The following is a 22,616-nucleotide window of genomic DNA, read 5'->3' as shown; positions in this document are numbered from 1 at the left end:
ACCATGTTTGACAGTGGGGATGGTGTGTTCAGGCTGATGAGCTGTGTTGCTTTTACGCCAAACATAATGTTTTGCATTGTTGCCAAAAAGTTCCATTTTGGTTTCACATGACCAGAGCACCTTCTTCCACATGTTTGGTGTGTCTCCCAGGTGGCTTGTGGCAAACTTTAAACGACACTTTTTATGGATATCTTTAAGAAATGTCTTCCTTCTTGCCACTCTTCCATAAAGGCCAGATTTGTGCAATATACGACTGATTGTTGTCCTATGGACAGAGTCTCCCACCTCAGCTGTAGATCTCTGCAGTTCATCCAGAGTGATCATGGGCCTCTTGGCTGCATCTCTGATCAGTCTTCTCCTTGTATGAGCTGAAAGTTTAGAGGGACGGCAGGTCTTGGTAGATTTGCAGTGGTCTGATACTCCTTCCATTTCAATATTATCGCTTGCACAGTGCTCCTTGGGATGTTTAAAGCTTAGGAAATCTTTTTGTATCCAAATCCGGCTTTAAACTTCTTCACAACAGTATCTCGGACCTGCCTGGTGTGTTTCTTGTTCTTCATGATGCTCTCTGCGCTTTTAACGGACCTCTGAGACTATCACAGTGCAGGTGCATTTATACGGAGACTTGATTACACACAGGTGGATTGTATTTATCATCATTAGTCATTTAGGTCAACATTGGATCATTCAGAGATCCTCACTAAACTTCTGGAGAGAGTTTGCTGCACTGAAAGTAAAGGGGCTGAATAATTTTGCCTGCCCAATTTTTCAGTTTTTGATTTGTTAAAAAAGTTTGAAATATCCAATAAATGTCGTTCCACTTCATGATGGTGTCCCACTTGTTGTTGATTCTTCACAAAAAAATACAGTTTTATATCTTTATGTTTGAAGCCTGAAATGTGGCAAAAGGTCGCAAAGTTCAAGGGGGCCGAATACTTTCGCAAGGCACTGTATATACATATATATATATATATTACATTTTTTGTCAGATAAACACTCAAAACAGCCTACCCGACTGCTCATAGGCATCCGCATGGTCCTAAAGCACCCCGTTTCCTTGTTTGTATCACATTCCAATGATGAAAATGTAATTTCAGAATATGGGGGGGGACATGTTCCCCTTCCCCAGTGAAAGTTGCGCCCTGGATTTCTTGTTAGAGTAGGTTCCAGATAGGGGCTTTTAAAAGCATTGGCTTTAATAATGTGGCTTTAACATGTGTCAACCTGATTATGGAGTATATGTGTCCAGTAATCAACGAAGCCACTCTTCAGTCCCATCTTTGTAATTCAGGCTGTACTGTAAGAAAGAGTTCATTCAATAATGAATTTCATATCAGTACACAGTCTGCCTAAGGAAAGCACTGCACCATTTTACCTTAGTTCCTCAGTATCTAGAGGAAACATTTCCTCACAAAGGTTTCTGTCATTCTGTATTCCCTTGTACTATGCACAATTTTACCACACATTCTGTGCCATACCTTCCACGGCTCCATAGAGAAACCTATAATATTTTGACAAAGAGAGCAATGGTAAGATCTATGACCTGAAAAGTAGCTAGCCCCAAAACGGTCTGTGATGGGGGAACTCCCAGCCCTGTTAACCCTGGTGGCTGGTCTTTCTGTTTCCTGGTGAAACCCCCATGAGCCATCCATCCCCTTCAATGGGCTTTGATGAAGGCTACAGCCCACAGGGCAGACACTGCTGTTACTAATGCACACTACACCAGGTAGGAACACACACATGCACTGTTAACCTGCATGCACACAACCAGGGAGGGACTCCATTGGAATACAAATCACTCCTGCTCGTGGAAGTCCTCAGAGGTGGAGGAAACATTCTGGCATTGCCATTTTAACTTTTGAACACCTGCTTTAACGATAACAGCAGGACAAATTAAGCCAGGTGAATGCTAGTTGCTGTGCAGGTTTGCATGTTTGTGGAAGATTGTACTGTACCCAACGTTACCTACACCAGTATTCCATTTTAGAGCCAGACAATCAAGAGGATTCGGGAGCTGTATAAAGCAATTTACATACCATGTCCCTTATAAAATTGATATGCTTGGTGTCTTGGAGCTCTAATGAAGAAAGTCAGGATTTCCCAACGCGGGCCTCTATTTCCTTGGCGGAGAGAGAAGGAGGGGAAAATGGCTAAAGATATTGTCTGGCCAGCGTGGCTAACACCACCGATTGGCCTGGCCGAGGAGATGACATGACGTTTCTGTGGAAACGAGAGAAGAGCAGCATAATCTTAATGAGTTCTGCTGAGAGAGAGAGAGAGAGAGAGAGAGAGAGAGGGACCAAGGTCCTGACCATTCCTGACACGCCTCACGATTGGGAAAGAAAAGACAAAAAGGAAAGAGAAACATTAAGAATGCTGGTTGGACAAAGCTGACAATACTATTGTTTGTTGCAAGGTGCCACAGCCTATGTTGTTAAAAAATGCCATAACTGGCTGTAGTCTGAGACCAAAGTGTGTCTTCTCCATGGACCTCTCTGTGCATCTACAGGTAAAATGATAATCATTTGTGGGTGCTTATATTTGTTCTGTTATACACAAATGTGTGATGGAAATGTGTTTCTTGCATATCCTAACTCCCCCTGAGACACCCACAGGGAGTGGGGTCACAGTAAAGGTTGTCATTGGTCAGCAATTAGGGTTTAGTGCCTTGCTCAAGGGCTCAGCGACAGATTTTTCACCTTGTCGGCTCCAGTATTCAAGCCAGCGACCTTTCGGTCACTGGCCCGACGCTCTAAACTCGAGGCCACCTGCCGCCCACCAGGTCTTCCCTCTAAATGTATTATGTGTTTTCAAAATCAGTGTCACAATCGACTGCCTTGAGAAACGCCATTGGAGCACTACCATGCAACACCCAGGAAGTCTGAGGGAGAGATGGAGACGCGGCGGTAGCGGCGCATCCGGGGACGAGAGCTAAGCTGTCAGTTCCCTGCCTGTGTTATTACGTTTATAGAACAACCACTTAGTCCAATAAGGATGAATAATTGAGCGGAACAAGTCAACCGCCACAGAGGCACGCGAAGCCAGGCGTCGGGAGGCATGAGCGTCAGGCGGCGCAATAAAATATGCTAAGTGGCAGGAGAGGAGAGCATTACAGGGTGGAATCAGAGCAGGCGACGCGGAGCGCGGAGAGAGAGAGAGAGATAAATTATCTGTCGCCTAATGCGAAGCAACGTAAGCAAATGAGCCGTGGAGGGGATGAATTACAGATTGCCGGCCTACAATTCTACCACTGATCCCTCCACATTACATCAAACGGAGAATGGGGAGAGAGGGGAGGGGGACCGGGCAGAGGGAGGTATGGCAGGAAGAATTAGATTAGCACAGGGAGCAGTGGTGAGATGCTGGACTACAGTATGAAGGGATCTGTTCGCATCTCGCTGTGAAATCATAGGGAGTGACAGGTGCATGTGTAATAATTGAATCCCTGCCTAGATTAAATTATGCCGGTGTCTCATTTATACACGATGCTTGAAGTAGGTCGAAACCCTGGGCAGCATGAGTTACCAAAATTCATTGTGCTTATGTCCATTTATTTTGCTTTGAATTTTGCCTGCGACTATTTACATATCTATAATTTAAAAAAATAGGAACGTGCCAGCCCAAATCTTCCAGCCTGGTCCAAACGACAAGGTTTGCCACCCCAACCACGTTCACTCTCCTCTGGCATAATGAGCCTGGGTGCTGTTGTTCTGTCAGTGGAGAGAGCAGGCAGAGAGACTGAAGTTGTCTGTCCAGGACCAGACCCCAGATGACATTAACCTTCATCATCGGGAAGAGGCGCTAAGTCCCCCCCTAAAGCGCTACTCTTGGCCGCACTCTGGCAGCTCTGAGAGCTAAAACGCTGCGGTGACACTCTGCCGCCCCTTTTGATCTGCACTTCCTGATTACAGCCACGGAGGAGAGCAGAGGAGAGCTGGGGGTGGGGGGGGGGGGGGGGGGGGGGTGAAGTACCCCAGGGACCCTGGGAGCTGTTTGGTCGTGTGTGTGTGTGCGTTGAGGGAAGGGGAAGGGAGGGAGATCTCTCAGCCCAGCCACATTACCAACCCCCCTTAACAGAAACGGACAAAGACGCATATACACACATGAATCACACACACACGCCCCTCTCCTGGCCTGGTGATGGATAACACAGTCAGTGGTCTGCACCAGCACACACACAGGTACTCAGAGCTGACCTTTGCAGTGTGCTCCCAGCTGGGTGCTCTGCCTTTGCTTGCATTGGCCTATAAAAGCTCCTCTGTGACAGATGATCAGAGAATCTGTCTGTGCGTTCCCTCATCCACTTACTCAACCATCAAGTGTTCTGCGCCTGGGCTTGGTACTGTCATTCTAATGGTTTGTGCGCTCACTGATATGCATGTGTGGACGTGCACAGTGCTCTATGTTTTACTTGCTGTGGGATTTCATACAGAACATGAACATCGCTCCATACTTCTGTCCAGTAGATCAGACGAACAATATGTTCTAATGATGTTCACCCTCCTACACTTCTCCGTGTACTGTAGATCACTGGAACGACCCATCTGATTTCTTCCCCTTCTCCTCTCACCCCTCCTTCGTAGATAATTGGAACGATCCCACTTATGCCCAACTCTGGGGGGCCCTCGAGCCAATCAGGGGGCGTAAACCCAGCGCTGCAGGTCCAGCCAATTACACCCCAGCTTCTGACCAACGCCCAGGGCCAGATCATCGCCACGGTGATCGGCAATCAAATCCTGCCTGTCATCAACACCCAGGGAATCACACTGTCACCAATCAAGCCTGGACAGCAGGTAACCACACACACAGACGTACAGTACACACACACACATGCACAGATACAAACATACGTGCACACACAAACAATGCAGACACATGAAGATATGTTCCTAATCACAGTACACAGTGCAGGCCAAAAACATTTTCCATCCAATTGGCGACAGATTCTCATGCGACTATTCTAAATTCCACATAAGCAAATGACGCGCATTTTCCCACCAGAGATGTTTCCATCAAATTGACTTACTGCGGATAAAAGGCTGTGCGTGATGATGTAGAGCTTAGAAAAATGACTTTTGTGGTTAAATTCCCATGTGCGAATAAAAAAGCATGTTCAAATCTACTGATGGTTTTGTCACGAAGACAATTATTTAGCGAATGTGTCCACCGGTACTGGTACGTGCGCCCTAGCCAACAGCTTGCAGATACAGTGCGGGTTTAGCCTACATGATGAGATTATTATGGACAAAAGAGCAAGATTATTTACATTTGTCAAACGTCAACCAAGCATCGGATGTCATGTCACCAGAATAAGACCCTCTATATTTATTAGGAAAGGAGCATCAAACTCATCACCGTGCACTTTCACCACCCTGTGAGGTTCACCATAACGTATTTCATCTGTAGCCTAATAAACTGCATGCTTTCCCGAGCCGTAGTGGGAGGACCACACGACATGTCATCGCATGATGGTTAGAGCGGCAGGAAGCCTAGTGGTTAGAGAATTGGCCGAATCCCCGAGGTGACAAGGTAAAAAAATCTGTCGTTCTGCCCCTGAACAAAGCAGTTAAACCACTGTTCCTAGGCCGTCATTGTAAATCATATTTTTTTCTTAACGGACCTGCCTAGTTAAATGAAAGTAAAATGTTTAAAAATTATAAATATTTGCCCATTAAAGCTTTTCCACCGCCATTTATCGCATAATTAACTTTACCATCACAAAAAGATGCCACCTTGTCTAGCGTATGTTTTTTGTCGACATTTGGAAAGTTTGCTGACAAATTTGCTCTTTCCATCAGGCCTGTCGTGACATTTTTTAGGCATAAAAAGGTTGGATGGGAACCTGGTTACAGGAGCACATAGATACACACTATAAAAATGGATGAGGAGAAAAATCTTTATCTGTGTAGATTGAACTTTTTTTCTGTTTACTCTTGAGAAAAGTAACCCTTTACAAAACGAGTCAAGTCTGATGTTTTTTTCAGCTATCAAGTCGTCTCATCTTCTGTCTAAACACCACTTGAAAAGGTTTCTCTTCACAAAAACATAACTCCCAACTGTAACATTTCATTGGTCCCAGTGTTTGGAAGACGTTGCTTTCGATAAAACCATTCAAATTGACTCTTTTGACTAGGGCAGTAAAGATTATAGAAATACTACAGAAAGAAATCAAATCTGTCGAGCAGTAGTGTGTGTGTGTGTGTGTGTGTGCGTGTGTGTAAAGCACCTGTCAGGCATCCTCTTAGACTCCCTCTCAAGAAGTATGCAGAGTCCTTGCAGAGCCAAACAAAAAGCAATGCTTTTCATCATCCCACCTAAAACTAAAATACTCCCCCCTACACCTATTTGACCTCTGTGACCTGACCATGTTGTAATTCTCCTTAAAAATCAAACATTTAAAGGGATAATCATGTGTCTCTAGCTAGCAAAACAATACAAGCCCAGAATGAACCTCTAAAAGGGACAGAAGGCTCTCTTGTGCTCCGAAGAACACGAGTTCTTTAGTGCTATTTGTATGAGTGAGCTTAAATCCCACCTAGTGCAAAAGTTTTATGTACAAAGTAAATAGCTTCCTTCTTTTGGACTTGTACATACATGGTAGGTGTCAGACGCACACATACCAAAGAAACCAAATAAATGACACAGCTTTAGGTCTACCTAATATCGACCAGGCTTTCAGCCATAAAAAAAAAGCAGGTTTAAAAAAGTGAAACATGATAGGTAAATGGCAAGGACAATAGTTCAATCTGATAGGGTGGATTAACTCAGAAGATGGTCTTAAACGTGACTTCACGGAACACCGGATCACACTCGCGATCGAATGAATGCATTTGTAATAATGTTTATGGTTTTTGTCCTCACTTCAAAGACACACGACACCGACAGTTCCACAGGTGTAATTTACGGTTGTCAGCGCCGGCAGTGCGGAATATTTCCAGTGAAGCTAGATAATTCTCTCTGCCTGTCAACTGTCTTGACAGTATGTGCATCTCTGTTGACATCCACCACACTTCCCAAACAAACACATACCGAGGGGGAAAATAACTAATAGCAAGAGAGAGGAGTGGGAAAGCCAAACTAGTTTACGGAGGAGACGGCCTTCACTTTAGAGTGAAGACATATCAGCTTGATCTTGTAAGAGCAATTCATTTGCTCACAAACATGAAAATGCATCGTTTTCTTAGAGCCGAAGCACATTGCCTGTAAATCCTAAATGATGTTTGCTACAGGAGCGGCGGTGTCCACGTGTCTTTTCCTGCACAGACCTGCCTTCATTAGCAATTCCCTTGTGTCTGACGACTGGAGAAAACACTATTGTCATAGTGTTCTCTACACTCCTGTATGGCAGAGGGAGAAAGAGAGAGAGGGAGAGAGAGAGAGAGGGAGAGAGAGAGAGAGAGAGAGAAAGAGAGAGAGGGAGATAGAGAGAGGGGGAGAGGGAGAGGGATGGAGGAGAGAGAGGATGGAGGAGAGAGAGGATCGAGGAGAGAGAGGATGGAGGAGAGAGTGAGGAGGGAGGAGAGAGAGAGAGAGAGAGAGGGATGGAGGAGAGAGAGAGAGGATGGAGGAGAGAGAGAGAGAGAGGGAGAGATAGAGGGAGGGAGAGGGAGAGGGATGGAGGAGAGAGAGGATGGTGGAGAGAGAGGATGGAGGAGAGAGAGAGAGAGAGAGAGAGAGAGAGAGAGAGAGGGATGGAGGAGAGAGAGGATGGTGGAGAGAGAGGATGGAGGAGAGAGAGAGAGAGAGAGAGAGAGAGAGAGAGAGAGAGAGAGGGATGGAGGAGAGAGAGGATGGTAGAGAGAGAGGATGGAGGAGAGAGAGAGAGAGAGAGAAATACAAACAGCAGAGACACCAGTCATCGCCTATCAAACCCCAGTGTCTGTCTCTATACAAATGTAACACTGTCTGTTTCAATAGAAATCTAGCCCTGACTAGTTTACTCTATTGACCCGACTATTGATAGTGCATTGTGTGTTATCATTCTGAATAGTTGTTAGCATACACTGTAATGATCATATAACCTCTTTACACAAACCTAATCTTATTATGTTCAGCTGTTAATGTCAAATATAATTGCTGCAGTGTCACAGCAATGTACAGGTGCTGGAGAGTCACCATAACTGCTGTGGTTGGTTATGAAGATTGCTTATAGTGCTATTGGTGCAACGTTATAGGGGCTGTGTTGTTGTTTTAAGTCAATATTTCATTTCTGTGTGTCCTCAGCTGCCTCAGGCTCAGCATGTTCAGACAGGCCCATTGTCGTCTCAGCCCAACCTGCTCCACATGCCCCACAGCCAGAGTCCTCTCCGCCAGGCCTCTTCCTCCTCCTCGTCCTCATCTTCCTCCTCTGCCCTCAGCGTGGGTCAGCTGGTCAGCAGTGAGTACCCGGTGACACACTCACACACACACGCACACACACTCGCACACGCGCGCACGCGCACACACACACACACACACATATTAAGAGAACATTCAAGCCTACAGATAAACCTACATTGTCAGAGAATTACAAATTGTCATTGACCATAGTCTTTTGGTATGGTGAACCTTATATTTCAAGAGCACTGGATTTCTGTTTGTCCAGAAACTTTAGATTTTTCTCCTTCCTCTTCTTAAAGGATTTATTTAATATTCTGTTTATTAGACTATCAAAAACACTGTGTGTAATGAACACCAGCCTCAGTTTCCAAATGCTTAGCCCTCTGTGGACCCTTAATAAATCATAGAGCCTAAGGCTGTCAGCATGCAAACCGTTGCCTTAAAAACTCTGTTTTCGTCAGAGAAATATAAATATAAATTTCATTTGTCACAGGCTACTCACCTAAATTCCCTCATTTTGAAGGCATGACTGAGTTCTGCATTCATTATAAAGAAGTTGCCATTGATCAACTTGTTTTATGTACTGGGTGGTTTGAGCCCTGAATTCTGATTGACTGAAAGCCATGGTATATCAGACCGTATACCACAGGTATGACAAAACATTTTGTTTTACTGCTCTAATTACATTGGTAACCAATTTAAAATAGCAATAAGGCTCCTCGGCTAAGGTATATTGGCCATATACCACACCTTCTCTGGCCGTATTGCTTAATTACACCGTGGTATTGTTGATAATGCTCGTTTCTGATTGGCTTGAAGGCCATTCAGAGCGTGCATTATTTCCCTGTAACGCATGGTATATCAGCACGGTAAAATTCAATGGCTATAGTTCATTCTTACATGTTCTATGTTTCAGCTGCTTTTGAAAGCAACAGTCGAACTGAAAACATTATTGTCATCGTTGAATTCAATTTTCATAATAGCAAGCTAGGACTGATGGCTTGGCTAGCTAAACTAGCAAGTCTGTTTGTTTGGTTACCAAGGCAACGGCCGTAGCTACCTAGTAAACGTTCTAGCTACTTCAGTGGATGTTGAACACATTTCTACTGTCAAATTGTCGCCATGGTATGTATGAGAGGGAACATCAAGTCGGGGTTCTCCGTCAATGCATCGTGGAGCACATCTTCCACGTCGTTCAGGGATGCATAGCCCCTTTAGGTGAATATTCCGTACGTGGACACGTACGTGGACATCGACATGTGTCGATTCATACATAATATCGTTTTTTTTTATTCTACATTCCTCTTGCCAATATACTGCCCTGGTCCAGCTCATTGTCTTTGCAAGGTCCAAGGGTAACACTTTCTTTGGATAGTCCATCTGTAGATGCTCTACAGACTATCCACAGACCATCATCAACGTTTAGCCTAACTATCTACTAACCCTAACCGTGACTCTTATCCTAACCCTAAATTTAACCCTAACCCTAACCCAAACCCTTACCCTTACTCTAACCCTAACCTGAACCCTTACTCTAACCCTAACCGTAACCCTTATCCTTACTCTAACCCTAACCCTTATCCTTACTCTAACCCTAACCTGAACCCTTACTTTAACCCTAACCGTAACCCTTATCCTTACTCTAACCCTAACCTGAACCCTTACTCTAACCCTAACCGTAACCCTTATCCTTACTCTAACCCTAACCCTTATCCTTACTCTAACCCTAACCGTAACCCTTATCCTTACTCTAACCCTAACCGTAACCCTTATCCTTACTCTAACCCTAACCCTTATCCTTACTCTAACCCTAACCTGAACCCTTACTTTAACCCTAACCGTAACCCTTATCCTTACTCTAACCCTAACCTGAACCCTTACTCTAACCCTAACCGTAACCCTTATCCTTACTCTAACCCTAACCGTAACCTTAGCAAGCAGTTGCTTATCAACAGATAGTTTGTTGATAGTATCCATACTATAATAAAGTATGACCAAGATTTTTATTCTAAACGAGCGGATGTTTTTTTTTTCAAACATTCAATGTCTTTTTAGATCACAAATGCCCACTCAGGGTACATAGGAACTTCAAACCCAATGTAAATGAAATCCAACGCCATCATATGGAATATGTATTATTTGTAAAGCCTTGAAGGCAGTCATATAGGAAGGAGACCAGTGATGGATCACAGTGGACAGACAGTGTGGGCACCACTTACAGAGAGGACGAATCATTTCATAGAGAAACACACTTCAATGGCTCTCCGTTGGGGATAATCAGATGCTCATCAAGGTGGAAGTGATGAGGACTGAGGATGCAGCTAGTGCCCATCCTCCCATCCTCTTAAGATATTCAGGGCCTGCATCCCAAATGGCAGCTTATTCCGTATATAGTGCCCTACATTTGACGAGGCGAACCCTCCATTCAGTCAAAAATACAAAAGAACTATAGGTCCTGGTCAAAGTAGTGCACTACATTGGGAATAGGGTGCCATTTGGGACGACTTGGTCCCATGTCTCCAAATGTTCGCACGTCTAGAGCTCTGCCGCCGGAGAAGCTCAGAATCGCTGCGTCTCTTATGAGGCCTCACGGCAAGATGGCAGCCCGATAGATTTTTTTTCTTCAAAACGCTTGGAAAATTCCTTTAATAATTCATTGATAATGACCAAGATGAATAATTCACTGGCACAAACTTTGCTTTAGTAAGCAGGATGCCAGGGCACCTGACATTGATGTACAATGTGAAATCACTTTTTATTAGCTATGAAATTCTTCATAATGCTTCAGGGAAAATAGGTCCCCAAAGTCACTTAGATGTGGGTCCGCAAAAGCAGCAATTTACAAACAACAATCAAACAATAAAATGTCTTCTTTAGAGTAGAGTTGAATGCCATCGTTGAACAACTGAGTAGTGCAGCACACACAGCAGCACACACAGCAGCACAGTCGTTCTGCGGAGGTGTCAACTGACTTCCCCAAAGGAGGGACAGATGATTGGAATGATCCTCTTAATAAACATTCCACATCCATGATGAAAGCGCAGAGTTTGGGCTATAAAACGGTTGGCTTTCAGTCTGCTTATTGTTCATAATGAAACAGGAGGAATGCTGAGAACGGCAATGGCACCACAGTGGACTAACCTATTGAATGGACATGTTTCTGTGCTGCTGTGTCCATTATGTGTCTATGAGCTTTCACGTTGACGATTAAATGAGGAGCATTTTCAATGTAGCGTTAAACGCAAAGCCCTCCTTTCACTCTCGACACCATTACAGTACATATTGTACAGAGACCGCTATTATCAACTAGAGGGCAGAGAAGCACCAGAATGGCAATCACTGCTAACTCAATTCATAATAGATTTCTAAAGCTACTCCTGTTGTTCGTCAACAGAGACCAGAAATGTCACGTTATAGTGGAATGTGTGTGAATTAGCTATATTCTTTGTATTCGGTGTGTTTAATGGTGCTAGCGCCCCTCCCTCTGCCTCCATCTCTACTCCCTGACAAATCGGGTTTTTTAAAGGCCTTTTAACTATACGAAGAGTGCCTTGGTCCTTCTCGTTTTTTGACCCCCCCTCTATCTGTGTTGTATTGTAGACCCCCAGACGGCCGCCAGCGAAGTGGATGGGGTCAACCTGGAGGAGATTCGGGAGTTCGCCAAAGCGTTCAAAATCCGCCGCTTGTCCCTGGGGCTGACCCAGACGCAGGTGGGTCAGGCACTCAGCGCGGCCGAGGGCCCGGCCTATAGTCAGTCTGCCATCTGCAGGTAAGGAGAACTTGGGGTGCCGAAAGATTCACAGCAAAGCATGGTCTTTTCTGGCATAGATCTGTTGATTTCGGTGTCTCCTGGAATATTCCTATCCTTCCCATCAAGTGATAAAAGTGTTTTTCTTGACTGCAGTGCAGAAGTTAAGTTGACTCACTCATTGTGGTACTAAAAGTGCAAGTGCAATATCTTACCAGTTTTATTCAAATAAATATGTAGAACCTCGTGTAGAACATCTGAAACCGTTTTATATCTGAATGATCACTCCCCTGGAGATCAACGGATCCTCTTGCTGCGCTCTCCTGTCGGTGTAGTAGTCGCCACAGTAGACAAAAGGTGCTCAGGAGTGCTGTCTTTGAGACTGCACATGGTTTTCTGGTGTCCATGACGACTCACATCCATATTTCATCTCATATTTAAGCAGACATCATTAAGATATTAAAATGAATACATAATTGAAGACCATCCAGTCAAATGAAGGTCTCATGTCAATTCTCTGTCCTCCTCTCTTCTTCCCCCCCCCCCCCTCTCCTCTGACATGACTTACTTATGCAAAATACATCACCTAGAGTATTACACGAAGCACTTAAAGCATTTAATAATTACTAAGGCCTATTGCTGTTCACTCTACATTGGGCTTAAGAGAACCTGACAAGAACCAGTCTGTTAATAAGATTGTCATGTTCCACAGTCCCGTAAGGACGTGCGTTTAAAGCCGCATTATCTATTCATTAGATAATCTGACATTTAGTGTTACCAGGTAATGTCTCGTTCTTTTTAAGCCTTTCCTCCTTTAACTTCAGCACCAATTAACTAAACCCCTTAGAAGTGCACATCTCTCGCCGTTATATTACGTCACAGCATTCAAACTCCCTTCATTCTTAAGTTTCACACGATCTAAAAGTACAATTGTCTCTGTTCTATTTGATTTTTCTCACCAAGTGTACGAAATCAATAGTTGAAATGTCGTAATCACATCTAATTAAGCTCTGACATTTGGCCTGTGGCTAATGTCATTTTGCCTTTTCTTTGTACCCTACCCACCCATAGTATTGTGCTTTACTGCAGTAGCATGCATCACTGTCAACAGTTATCATCACTGTGCAACCTTCTTATTCCTGTATTCATTTGTAATGCGCTTCTGAACTGCATGTGCTCTGCTGATGACCTGTCCTGCCTACAGTACGTGACCCACTGCTACCACGCGCTCTTAAAATGTTCATCACATCAGCATCAAACGGCCGGTATAATCTGAAACTGGGGGAGCAGGGTTCTTATGAGCAACAGCCCTTTCAAACGAATGTTTCAAGTCTTTAGAAAAAAAACACCCATGAAATATTTACACGCGTGCATAATTCAGACATTTAGAACGTACATTAAAAGCCATTAGCTTCAAAAAAAAGAAGAAAAAAAAGGAACAGGTAATGTGTCCTTGTGAGTTCATCTATGTCGGTAAGACCGTCTTTTTGTTGTTGGTATGACGTTTTAAGTAGATAGTCTTCACATGCTTTAGTTTAGTTAACATCAACAGAGGCATGGAAGTTGGAGGAGACGAGGGGACCGCATGCTAGCTTAGGGGCTTGCTGTTGTCATATGTCACTGGAACAGACAGTGACACAGAGTTCCATCTTGTCGGATTCCATTGCTCACTTTGTTAAAAAGGCTTTATTAGCTTATCACAGGGCCACAGACATCCCATAAGGACATCATCAGACCAATGGGTTGGAATATTGTCTTATCATAGAGTGCTTTGTACAAGCAGCAAATGCAATCTGTAATCTAGGGTTAAACTAAAGTAATGATATTGCCAAAAATGCTTTTTTAGATAACGTTGCAAATTATGATTGATGGCATGCTTTCCCAAATGGAGGACACCTTTTCTTGCAGAAAAAAACAGGCATTAAGTTTAAATCCACCTCCTCCTCAATGCAACTACGCTCAGAATGCATCGGTGCACAATGTTGTCCTAACTACTCGTTTCTGGTGTAATTCCTGAAGGGGAATTATGTTTCCATGTTTAAGCTGCATGCATTTACAACATTCATTTACACTCAGACTTACACATCAAATTAAGCAGAAATGTGCCTTCACACCCGCCCTGTTTATATTGCATCGCATCCACTTCTTTCTCCACCTGTACCTGGCATGTTGGATTCATATCTGAAAGCTTGGATACTGATTTAATACATCGGATCTGTCCCCTGTATTCTGTAAGTTAGGGACCTTCCACTTAGTCAAATACCCATTCTTACACATGGCCTCACGATATTGTTAAATGGTTAAACGCAAACAGCACTGTAAGCATTAGCACTTAGAAGATGTTTATGCATGGCCTGAAAAAGGTACTTTTAAGACTGTTGAGAGAGAGAGAGAGGAAGGGGAGTAAAAGAGGTAGATATACATGTATGTATTCATTTCCCACTGGTGGTTCTCAACTAGTAGGAGTGGCTCCTCACTGAGGAGCCAGCCGAGCAGCTCTCCACTCATTTGAGTGCATTTGGTCCCTGTTGATCCATGAAATGTCTTGTTTCTGCCCACTCCATATATTTACTGGCTAATGTATTCCTTGCAGGATGGAACCGTCCTCTTTCCACTGTTTAAGAGTGGCTTATAAATAATACTGCCCGTCGACAAGCAGAAATGTAAAAACAGAGTTGGAAAGCGGAAAAACAGACAGGGCATTATTCGCTATCGTTCTGTATGACAAGTCGACTCTCCACTAAGAAATGTCTTTCATTTTGGTCCTGTGAGAGGGTTCTTTCTCCCAGCTCTGAGGCATCTCCTCACCTGCCTTCCAGGAAGATTATATCAAAGGCATCCGTGATAGGTCGAGGTCATAGAAGAGGCGTGTTCCGCTGTTGTTTTAAAGGCGTATTACTTTTTCTCTCAGCCGCTCGCCCCTGAACACCTAGACAGATGCCTGGACTCTCATTAGAGGGCAGGCAGCTTAAACCGCACTCTGACACTGATCCCATTATTACACGGCATGTGAGAAACCCAGAAACTTTAGCCCAGTTCCATCATCCTTCAGCACGTCCAAGCCAAACGCCGTCTCTGTGCTTGTCTCACAGAACACTGCAGCTGACAGGGTCAAAATACACTGAGTTACAGTACAGATACCCCTTACAATGATCTAGTAGTACAGTAGTATCTATCCACTATTTGGTGAGATCATACTGATTCAGCGAGCCTTAATTTAGCTACTGTTCATGACTTAGGGTTCATTTCAAAGACACTAAAGTACACAATACACTACATTCAAATATTTACTTGTGCTTCATGCATTCATAAACTTTCAAGTATATTCAAGACTGAAAAGTGGAAATGTATTCTTTTTAAATATACAATGAGCGCCTGAGGGAGAAAAGTTCAAAAAATGTATTAAAATGTGCATTTTGATGAATAATTCAAACTGCTTTTGTAAATGATAGTTCTGTGCTTAAGTGCTTGCACTGCTGCCTGTTTGACCATATGAATGAAAAACCTTGACTTTTATCACTTGAAGGGAAGGTATTGGGGAAAATGGCATTGTTTGGTTAACCCCTTTTTACCTTTTTCTGATTGATGATATGATGGGTAGATGGTATTGTGTATCAATGCATACTAGTGTAGTCTCCATAGCTAAAGCTCAGTGTTTGATCATTATAGTCAGGTGCTTGGGCAGTTTTATTGGTCCACCTGAAGTATTTTTCTAGCCATTGGCAGGGTCTCCTCACCCCAACGCTGCCTATCTGGGACAGAGAACTACAGCCACAGCCAACCAGACAAAAGTAAAGCGGACAAAGCGAAAACAAAATGGCACCACATGTAACGTTCACTTTCAGCTGCTTTAACTTTGGCTACAAACTGTCATGGATGTAACCAAGGCTGGTGGGTGTCTCTGTCCCAGTGGCAGCTGCTTGGGAGAGGAGGCCCAGTTCACTGAGGCAGGCAGGTTATCCCTTGGCCCTACAGGGCACCTAAGTAAGATTCTTCTCTCTCAATTCTCCCCAGACACACCATCCTGAGAAGCCACTTTTTCCTACCACAGGAAGCCCAAGAAAACCCTATAGGTAGCAGTCTGACAGGCAAACTGAACCCTGGCCTTTTATATCCTGCCAGGTTTGAGAAGTTGGACATCACCCCAAAAAGCGCCCAGAAGATTAAGCCGGTTCTGGAACGCTGGATGGCCGAGGCCGAGGCCCGCCACCGGTCCGGCATGCAGAACCTGACCGAGTTTATCGGCAGTGAGCCCTCCAAAAAACGCAAGCGGAGGACCTCTTTCACCCCACAAGCGCTGGAGATCCTCAACAGCCACTTTGAGAAGAACACGCACCCCTCTGGACAGGAAATGACCGAGATAGCCGAGAAACTGAACTATGACCGCGAGGTGGTCCGCGTCTGGTTCTGCAACAAGAGGCAAGCGTTGAAAAACACAATAAAGCGGTTGAAACAGCCCGGTGACCTGGACCTGGACCTCGGCCCGACCGCGCCCATGGACCCTCTCTCTGATTCTCTGGAAGAGCTCCCTAAATGAACGACCGAAACTAGAGGTAAAGAGGAAAGTTCGAACAACACGGTGGCTCATGACCCAAAGTAGGATGAAGACTGAAAGAACATTCCTCTCCCTTTATAAAGGCAACTGAAAGGACAGTTATGAACATTTGCAAACAAAAATAAGTGTTGTCAGTGTGATTACCACAGTTATTTAAATATTTTGGCAAAAACCAAATATAAGGGAAAAAATATGTTCACATTTGAGAGAAAACATTACAAACCTACAGTGTGCTGTTTCAAAGCAATCAAGTTCTGGCCTCATAGACCAGAACATTGTCCAAATTTGGGTTCCCATTAGGGAGATTTTAGTAAAGAGATCATACCAAAATCAAAAACAAAAACACTAACTACTTACCAAAGTCTGTTGCATCAGAATACTAAGAATAATTTTTTAAGTGTAAATGTGTTCTAAATTTTTACATTTGTACTGGCAAAAAAATCTACGATATATGTGTGAGGTTGGGTGTACATTTTAACTTTGTTTCACTTAATTTTATTTCCTGGGCTGATATGTAAATATCTACTAAATACCGTCTTCAGATTGAAATCACAATGTCAAAGTTCTCTTTGAAAGATTTGTCGTGTAAATGCATTTTTTGCTGTGAAACAATGACATTGTTGTTTGTCTCAGATTCCTTCTCATCTGCAGCTATTTTAAGTCACAGTGTTTTTACAGGTAACAACTTTTTACAGGTATTTATCAATGATTTTATGGGATTGTCTTATGTTTTGTTGATGAAGGACAATAAAACTTAAGGCTGTCCAAACAGTGTGGGTATACTCAGTACCTAACCATAAAGGTTCTGTCTCTGTTCACCAAAATATATATGTCATCCACGACGGAAGACAACGTCTTTTCAACCTTATTCTCCTTTTGTGACAACTGTGACTTTTTTTTTTTATACGTACAGAAACATGCCGTCAATTCTGTTATTTCAGGCCTAGTGTTGTGTCAGGGAGAACTTCCCTCAATGTTATACTGTGTCAAGTGCTGCTGTAAGTCATTCTGTTGCCAAAGCCTGATAGCCAAAGAACACATTGCTTCAGCTCAAGGACTTGGGGAGATTTTTTTTTTTTTACCTTGGCCGATTAAAAGTTTTAGTTATTTTGATGTGCTTATTACGTTCCCTTTTGTTCTTTTTTTTCCTGCGGGGTTTCTTTCATACACTCCTTTACACAAAGGCCAACGGAATGCCAAATAAAATGTTTACTTTCAAAAGAGAACTCTTTGTTAATTGACAACCCTGTTGTATTGCAATATAGAAAATGTGTTGGACTGTGAGGACTTTTCTGCCCATCCCTTTCTGAAGTGTGTGTCTAGTTTGTTCTATTTTCCGTAGCATAGCATAACCGAATTGCTTCCGCATGTTTCCGATAACAAGGTTTGGGTTACAGGAATCTGAAAACAAGACGACAAAAACCACAAAAGGTAGCCCGAGCTTCAAATCATTAAGTACATTCTTCAGAGTACACTGTCACAGAGAACAAATTACACATGTAGAGGATTTAGCAATTATCTCACATTTTTCTGCCCTTAGAGCAAAATATGGATTACTTTCTTTAAGCATTCAGCAACTCATTCTAATCGAATCAATCGGAAGGTTTTCTCATCTCTGAATCGTTGTCTTCGGGGGTCAAACGCTGTTTGCAAAATGTCATGCTGTTGTTTTGTGCTTGTTTTCATTGTCTTTTGCTTTGAGTGATTCTACAGCGAAGCCTTGACAGACAGTATAGCCTAATTAAAAAAGTGTATTGGAAAAAGTTGTGTGAAACGCAAGACAACCCAATAGCCCGTCCGCAAGACATAATCAATTTCATTTCAACTAACAAATCATAGGGTGTTGTTGCTGCGTAGCTGTTAATATACAGATCTAAACACAGTCTCATCATAACGTCGAGCTCCCCCCCCCCCCCCTCCCCATAGGTGTACTTCAATATTACCAGGACCCACATGGAGGATTCAAGGAATCAATATTGTTACACCGTTGATGTGTCAATAAGCTATACTGCCAATGTGTTGAACCTCTCCACTGAATATTTGCAAACTAGTACATATGTGTAAAACCACTTCTCAGAACTCTTAAGATTTCACATTGATGTGAAATGTTCTTATTTGACTCGTATAAAACACTTAAATAAGGTGACGGGAGAATGGCGAGTGTTACATGACAGGCTCAGTGAACTTGGATTTTCTGCCGTGTTTTCGTATTGGTGTGTTTTGTTCAATGTCTGTTAGTCCCCCTGTGCACTGGTGTTGCCTAGCAACGTAAAGTGCACTTGATAACACTTACAAACGCATAAGGAAATAGACATTCATTGATATTGTAGCCCGGACTGTATGTTCCAGTAGGCCGAGGTGTAAGAGGTACTATACATACAAGCTCCCTGACGAGTTCATTCCATTTATTAGTTATTATATACCTTTACAGGAAGTAGTGTTAAACAGTGTCATACTACACCTTTTTAGATATTTAAAGGCCGTATTACTAAATAGTGGTCAATCCTAATATACTTTAAGTCATATGTGATTTAAATCAATCCAAAGATTTTTTTGTGTGTTCCCTCCCTGTCTCACCCCACCTCATCCCAACATGTAAGAGAAGTGATGATGCTGCGGAGTATGGGCATGTAGTACTGAGGCTCAACAATGAAGCTGTAACCAAAAACAAAGACAAGGAACGGATTTAAACCTTCGCTCAAACCTTCGATGCTGGTCCAAAGCTCTATAGTTATATGCACATTGTACAGAGAAATGGGTTCATGTCGCTGACAATCTTGAAATACGAAGAGAGTCGATGATTAGATAAGTTGTAGTTCATTGACATTTTACCTCAGCACTGTCCTCGCACACTGAGCAATGCCACGCAAACGCCATGACAGAAGAAAATACAGAAGAATGGCTCCTGTAAAATGTTTGTAAGTAGTGTTCACTTCTCGTGGGGGGGGGGGGGTTGTGTCTGAACTGAGATTCTGTATGCCATGTGTTTTATTTTAGTCAAGTGGTTTCCAGGGTAACATGTACAGGACTTTCTAAACTTTGTTGTCACTTGTTTTTTTGTTGTTTTTTTCTCTCTCTGTGACTTTGTTACATGCACTGCTCAGTTACAGTCTTCAAGGTGTGCCCTATTTCATAAGGGGCAAAGAAGGCTTTATAATTGCCCCCAATTATGTTAAAAAAAGAATAATAATAATAATATTTTAAATAAATGTTTTCAAACGATATCCACACAGACTCACACACCAACTGGTTTTGAAATGTTGTTGGAACTCAAGAACGACCTTGAAACCAAAGCTGATGAATCTGCAAAGGTTGCTTTAAATTTTATAGACTGAACTTAATCTATAGAGCAATATCTGTTTGGTCAGTTATGCAGCACTTTGTGTATTTCTACAATTCTTCAAGTCTGTCACATTTATTTGTACCATAATGAATAATAAACAATTGTTTGACATGAATGGACTGTCTTGTTTCTTATGAAATGTAGAATAAATCATCCGAATCTAAAATCTATGTTTAGGGACATTTTAGAGAACTTCTCTGGTAAGAGCTGCATATAATGATGAAGAAAGCACTAATGCACCACATTCCTAACACCATAGACTCTTAGGAAAAAAAGGGTTCCTCGGGGTTCTAAGAGTGTACCGACAGACATTGTAAACACTGCAGTTGGAGTAATAAGGGACGGATTGCAGAGAAAATGCTTTTTTGAATTCACTGTTCTCCAGTCTCAGAAGATTTTGAGATATTTTCCTCTCCTATTTTACCAATGCATACTTTGCTGTCAGCGCAAGTGCATCTCAAATCCATTAAAACCCAGACACAGTGTACACGTACATGTATAGTTGGAGCATAAAGTTAACTCAGACTTCTGTGTTCTGCTCCGTATCCCCCCAGCCCACCCCCTTGGCTATCAGTTTAGAGTTTTTTTTTTTTTTTCTCTTGCACTTCCACTGTGCCATGATTGAGAGAGATGTGTCCACAAAGGCTTTTCCACCAATGAACCACCTTTCAATACAGAGAGTTTGCACCTAAAAGCAAACGGACAGGCTGCAAACCTCTGGGGTCAGTAGCAATTCATTTGGATTTCCATAGGGTCAATAGAAAGGAATACATGTCAGGGTTATTTCACATCAATGTTTCATTTCTTTGCCTTAGCAGAAAACAATACCGAGACAAGTGTATGAGGGGGAAAACACATTCTTGGGTGAAAGCCTTTTGAAACTAAACTCCAAAGTTTGAAATAGCTTTCTTGTCCATGAAGCCTTTGAAAACTGACTGTCTGGTGAATAGAAAGTAGTAAATAAATAATAATAATAAAAAAAAAAGCACAGACAACATAAATTATTAACATTAGGCTGAAAACTGATGTTGAAGATGTTTTTTGTCATACTTTCAGTTTTTTCCCCTCTTCGTTTCAAACTGCTAGATGTATTTTTAAGTGGCGATGGTTGAGGTATAACTTGGGCTATTTGATATTCTTTTGTTTTGTATTTATTCCAGTTTCTTTATTTTTCTATGTACAATATCATTGTGCAGAGACAGCTATTCCGACTCGTCTTTTTTCAATATCTTAAAATGTTTATAGTTTGTTGATGGAAAAGTCAACTTCAACTCCAAAAGTTAGTGTCAATAAGTGAGTGACCAGGGCACAAAATCAACAGATCTCACTCTCAACATATAAACAACACACTACCCTTGTAAGGAGAGGTGTAACCCGATACGTGAGGTGGAATCATAGAAATGGAATAGAATAGACAAACATTCTTAAAGTCCATATTATTCAGTTCACCCATTTGCCTCTGGACAATGCCATACTGATACAGAATCCCACTCAAATGTTCAAAATGGTACAGTTGATATGCTGATATTTTGGACCACATATCATGGGACATTGTTTAGAATTATAATCAACAAAAATATAGACGTAAACACGCAACAACTTAAAAGATTTGACTGAGTTACAGTTCATAAAAGGAAATCAGTCAATTGAAATAAATTCATCAGGCATTTGGGAGCCAGAACCACCCATCGAGGAGCCGGGCCCAGCCAATGGGGAGCCAGGCCCAACCATTGGGGAGCCAGGCCCAGCCAATGGGGAGCCAGGCCCAGCCAATGGGGAGCCAGGCCCAGCCAATGAGTTTTTCCAGACAAAAGTACTTTATTACAGACATTAATACTCCTCAGCAGCACCCATCTCCTCAGACGATCCCACAGGTGAAGCCGGATGTGGAGATCCTGAACTGGCCAGGTTACACATGGTCTGCGGGTGTGAGGCTGGTTGGACGTACTGCCGCTTTCTCTAAAGCCTCGGCTTATTGTAGAGAAATGAACGTTCAATTCTCTGCCAACAGCTCTGGTGGACATTCCTGCAGTCAGCATGCCAAACTGAACGCTCCCTCAAAACTTGAGACATCTGTGCCATCGTGCTGTGTCACAAAACTGCACATTTTAGAGAGGGGCCTTTTACTGTCCCCACCACCTTTGTAATGGTCATGCTGTTTAATCAGCTTCTTGACATGCAACACCTGTCAGGTGGATGAATTATCTTGGCAAAGGAGAAATGCTCACTAACAGGGACGTAAGGAATTTTGTGCACAAGAGAGAAATAATATTTTTGTGCTTATGGAACATTTCTGGGATATTTTATTTCAGCTCATGAAACATGGGCTAACACTTTAAATTTTGCATTTATATTTTTGTTCAGTATAGAATATTCTGTTCTATTAATTGTATACATATGGGTGGGGTAAGGTTGCTAGTAAAGTATCTTTAATCAATACTGTCAATACTGAAGCTGTTTAACCCTGCATTTTAAACAATATCTGTCACGATCGTCGTATGGAGTAGACCAAAGCGCAGCGTGGTATGTGTTCATGATGATATTTTAATTAAAGAAAGCACTGACCACAAAACAATCGTGACGCTATAAGAACTGTGCTAACAAGACATAGACACAGATAATCACCCACAAAGTACCCACAGAACATGGAT

General features: G+C 42.7%; 1 protein-coding gene across 4 annotated transcripts in view; it reads left to right on the top strand.

Moving 5' to 3' along the window:
* LOC110489921 (POU domain, class 6, transcription factor 2) overlaps nt 1–20,080 on the top strand; it is a 90,054-nt gene extending 69,974 nt beyond the window's left edge. For 3 of the 4 annotated variants that reach the window (XM_021562935.2, XM_021562934.2, XM_036944214.1), the window contains 4 exons: nt 4,584–4,793; nt 8,224–8,377; nt 11,920–12,088; nt 16,082–20,080. In XM_021562935.2, coding sequence (XP_021418610.2) covers nt 4,584–4,793; nt 8,224–8,377; nt 11,920–12,088; nt 16,082–16,604 — 1,056 coding nt within the window. In that variant the 3' untranslated portion in view covers nt 16,605–20,080. The remainder of the gene's footprint in view (nt 1–4,583; nt 4,794–8,223; nt 8,378–11,919; nt 12,089–16,081) is intronic. The other variant, XM_036944215.1, reaches the window with a different exon arrangement.
* The last annotated feature ends 2,536 nt before the right edge of the window (nt 20,081–22,616 follow it).

Source organism: Oncorhynchus mykiss, chromosome 15, assembly GCF_013265735.2.
Source record: "Oncorhynchus mykiss isolate Arlee chromosome 15, USDA_OmykA_1.1, whole genome shotgun sequence".
Taxonomy (NCBI): Eukaryota; Metazoa; Chordata; class Actinopteri; order Salmoniformes; family Salmonidae; genus Oncorhynchus; species Oncorhynchus mykiss.
Note: the sequence above shows the minus strand (reverse complement) of the source record. Positions and strands in the feature narration are given on the sequence as shown.